The sequence below is a fragment of the Aulostomus chinensis genome, chromosome 21, assembly GCF_037954235.1.
Source record: "Aulostomus chinensis isolate RoL2024-O1b breed Wild chromosome 21, RoL_Achi_v1.0, whole genome shotgun sequence".
In the NCBI taxonomy this organism is placed as follows: Eukaryota; Metazoa; Chordata; class Actinopteri; order Syngnathiformes; family Aulostomidae; genus Aulostomus; species Aulostomus chinensis.
The window spans coordinates 18,959,646-18,963,068 of NC_141340.1; the positions used below are offsets into that span (position 1 = coordinate 18,959,646).

Sequence of the window (3,423 nt, forward strand, 5' to 3'; positions counted from 1 at the left end):
TGTGTGTGTGTGTGTGTGTGTGTGCCCGCGTGCGTGCGTTTGATTACAGGCGTCATGCTAAAAGAGGGTATTTTTGCATGACTCTTTGCAGTATGGATTACAAACCCGTATTCCGATTTCACGGAGCTACGTCCAGCGAGCTCACCCTAGCTCTGACGCCTGCAGCGAGATGGCTGGCCCTAGCTGGGAAAGTGAAGGTCACGCAGGTCAAGAAGCCCGACCTGGTGAGGGAGGAGGCGAAGACCCGTGTGCTCCAGGCCGGAGGTGACCCTGGTTGCTTCCAGCTGGTGCTCAGTGAGAGCGAGCTCCAGTTTGGCAAATACCAGGGGCAGACGTTCAATGGCTCCTGAGCAACAACGTGGGCTACGCCAGCAGCCTCCTGGTTGCTCACCTGCAGGAGAGGGACAGCGAGTCACTCCTGGCTGCAAACAAGGACGCCCTCGCCTCCTACGCTCATCTCTTCCCAGAAACGGCCGCCACCATCGAGAGGCGTAGGATGTGCGAGGGGCACTCCTCGGTGCGAGGCATGGACGGGGCCGTCGTGGGTTTCGGCGCTCACTGCGATGTGACCCTGCGGGACCTGTACGACTCCCCCCTCGGCGAAAGGAGATCGTAAGTGTTGCTCTCTTGAGGTGCGCCCAGTTCAAGTGACGGGACGGCCAGGCCTTGACTGTTTGTTGTCTCACTGTCTGCAGTTATGTGCAGTGGGTGAAGAGGCAGAGGGTGAGGCCTGGGTCGCGAATGTATGTGCTTCAGACATACATACTGGGCAGGGATATGGAAGCTGCAGCACCAGCCTCCTCCCACCAGCCGGCACAGCAGCCCTCATCCAGTAAGTTCCTCCTGTTTCTACAAATTTCGCCCGTGTGAGCGCACTTGACTTGTGTACTTATTCTTTTCCACGTGCGACTACAGGCGCCACATCTGTCGTCCCCTCTGAGTCTTCCGACATAGATCTACTCACCGCTGCCATGGAAGTGGAGTCTCGTAAGTGAATATTGACTCGTGGTGTGTGTGTGTACACGTCCTGGTGTGTGACCCTTGTGTGTTTGTGTGTCACATACTGTACGCGCAGCCCCCCGCCTCTCACCACGCCTTCTACCAGAGCCGCTTCTGCCTTTGGCTGCCCTACAAGTTGTGGGCATACAGGCTGGTGTGCCCCGACTGCAGCCACCGACTGGTTGGAGCCGGGCTCTACAGGACGGTGCGGAGAGTCCTGGACATGACGGGCTGGTACTTCATTGGCACCGAGTACCTCGAGTGCGGCTCGTGCCAGCGGAAGTACGCAGCCTGGGCGCCCTGCGTCGTGGAGCAGCTGGCCCAGCCCCACCAGGAAATGTTCCCGGCCGTCCTCACCTACAAGTAAGCGGCGGCGGCACGACAACACACTCGGGACGTGAAAACGCATGAAACGCAGGCCTGAATACTGACAGCGTTTTACGATTGTAGCACTTGTTGTTGGTGTCGGGGTGTCATGTGATAACGCCTGTTTGACATTCAATTCATCCATCCTCCTTTGACAGGCTGTCCTGTGACAAAGCGGTCATCGGGCAGCTCAAGGAGCGCACCCTGGGCAACTCGGCATCCCGCCTCGGCGCCTACCTGGAGGAGCAGCACTGCCGGGACTGGATGACCAGGTCCATGTTGTACCTGTTGGTGCTGCGCAAGCTCGGGGTGCCGGGTTTCCAACAACAGCCCGGGCGCGTGTCGCTCCCGCCCATGCACCCGGTACCCTCCGTCCACTGGCTCCTCTCCGTCTACGTACGAGAAGCCCTCACTCGTCTGATGGAGACCAAAGCCAGGGTCACGTCCATCTTTGGAGACATCTTAAAGATGGACTCCACCAAAAAGGCAAGCTGTCACATTTTTGGTCAAGTGTGGACGGACTGGCGCTGACAGGTGACTGGGGGAGGAAAAAAAAAAGGGAGGGAATTACTCACATTTCTCCTCCATGGCAGATGACCAAGAAGCTCGCGGGGGAAGGCGCCGGGACGGCCGAATGGGTGACCAATGTGGGCAACGTGCACGGGCAGGTGCTCATCTCTGTCCTCACCGCCGCCGAGGGGGGCGGGCTTGCGCCCATGGCGGACGGGCTGGTGTGGAGGTACAGGGAGGCTGGACGGGACCCTCCCCGGATCCTGTATGTGAACCGGGACTGCTGTGCCACGGGCGGCGCACCTTGCAAAGTAAGGGCTTGAAGTGTGTGTGAGAGAGAGAGAGAGTGTCGGTGCCTGCATACACGTGTAAGTTTTCCTTCTCCAATGCATCTTCCTCTCCTTCTGCAGGTGGCGGCCATGTTTGCAGACTGGGAACAGCTGGTGGTGCGCCTGGATGTGTGGCACCTCATGCGCCGCTTGGCTAGAGGCATCACCACCGACAGCCACCAGCTTTTTGCCACCTTCATGGCCCGCTTGTCCTTCGCCATGTTTGAGTGGGACGGCGGGGACGTGGCCCGCCTGGTGGAGGCCAAGCAGTTGGAGCAGGGGAGGGACGCTAGGGTGACACCCACGCCCAGGGAGCTGGCCCGCCACTGCCGCCGTCAGACCAGGGGAGCCCAAGAGATGGAGCGGCTCATCCAGGAACTGCTAGACTCCTTCTGGGACCTGACGGACACCAGGGGGGTCCCACTTCTTGACCGCGGCAGGATGGAGGACATCTGGAGGACGCAGCGTCGCCACCTGGCTTGCATCCAGGATCCAGAGGGGGTGAGCCTGTACGCGAAAGTGGGGGAAGTCACCAGGCCGGGGGTCAAGCTTCCCGTCTTTCGCTGCGCCAGAGGCTCCAGCTCCCTGGAGTCGTTCCACCTCCACCAGTGCCGTTTCATCCCAGGTGAGACGCGTCATGAAATGCATCTTTCATCTCTCACGCTCTTTGCGTCCGTCCTCCTCTAACTTCTTTCTCCCCTCCCTCCCTCGAAGGCACGAGCGCCAGCGCCCTCCACTTCCAGGTGTACCTGCTGGAGGGACTGGTGAGGTGGAATGAGAACAGGCAGGGCCTCGGTGCAGCCAGTCCGCCGGACGACGCTGCGCTGCTACAGTGCCACATTTCAGCACGGCTTCAACCAGCTGACCCAGGAGTTCCTGGGTCAGACGCTGATTGAAAATTACACCCCGCCCGGGACGTACACAGGTATACTGTCAGGGAGGAGCGCTCACTCACACGCACGCACGCGCCTATTTAACATTTGAGGTCATGGCCTGTCTGTCCTCCCTTCAGGGGAACTCATCGGGGTGGAGTACCTGTTCTCCCAGACGGGCGCCGTGCTGATTAAAACCGGCCAGGATCCAGACACTCCAGACCAGCTGGACCAGGCGGAACAGGGGCCCGAGATGCCTGACGAGGGCTACCAAGAGAAGGAGGAGGAGAGTCTGGCGGACATCGGCTTCTTCTCTGCCACTCACTTGTTTGATCTGCTTCCGCCGC

General features: G+C 59.9%; 1 protein-coding gene across 1 annotated transcript; it reads left to right on the plus strand.

The window, feature by feature from the left end:
* The first annotated feature begins 971 nt into the window (after positions 1-971).
* LOC147241932 (uncharacterized) lies at positions 972-1,896 on the plus strand. Its single transcript, XM_086192365.1, has 3 exons — positions 972-977; positions 1,076-1,362; positions 1,524-1,896. The coding sequence occupies exons 1-3, from the start codon at positions 972-974 to the stop codon at positions 1,894-1,896; spliced, it is 666 nt and encodes a 221-aa protein (XP_086048491.1).
* The last annotated feature ends 1,527 nt before the right edge of the window (positions 1,897-3,423 follow it).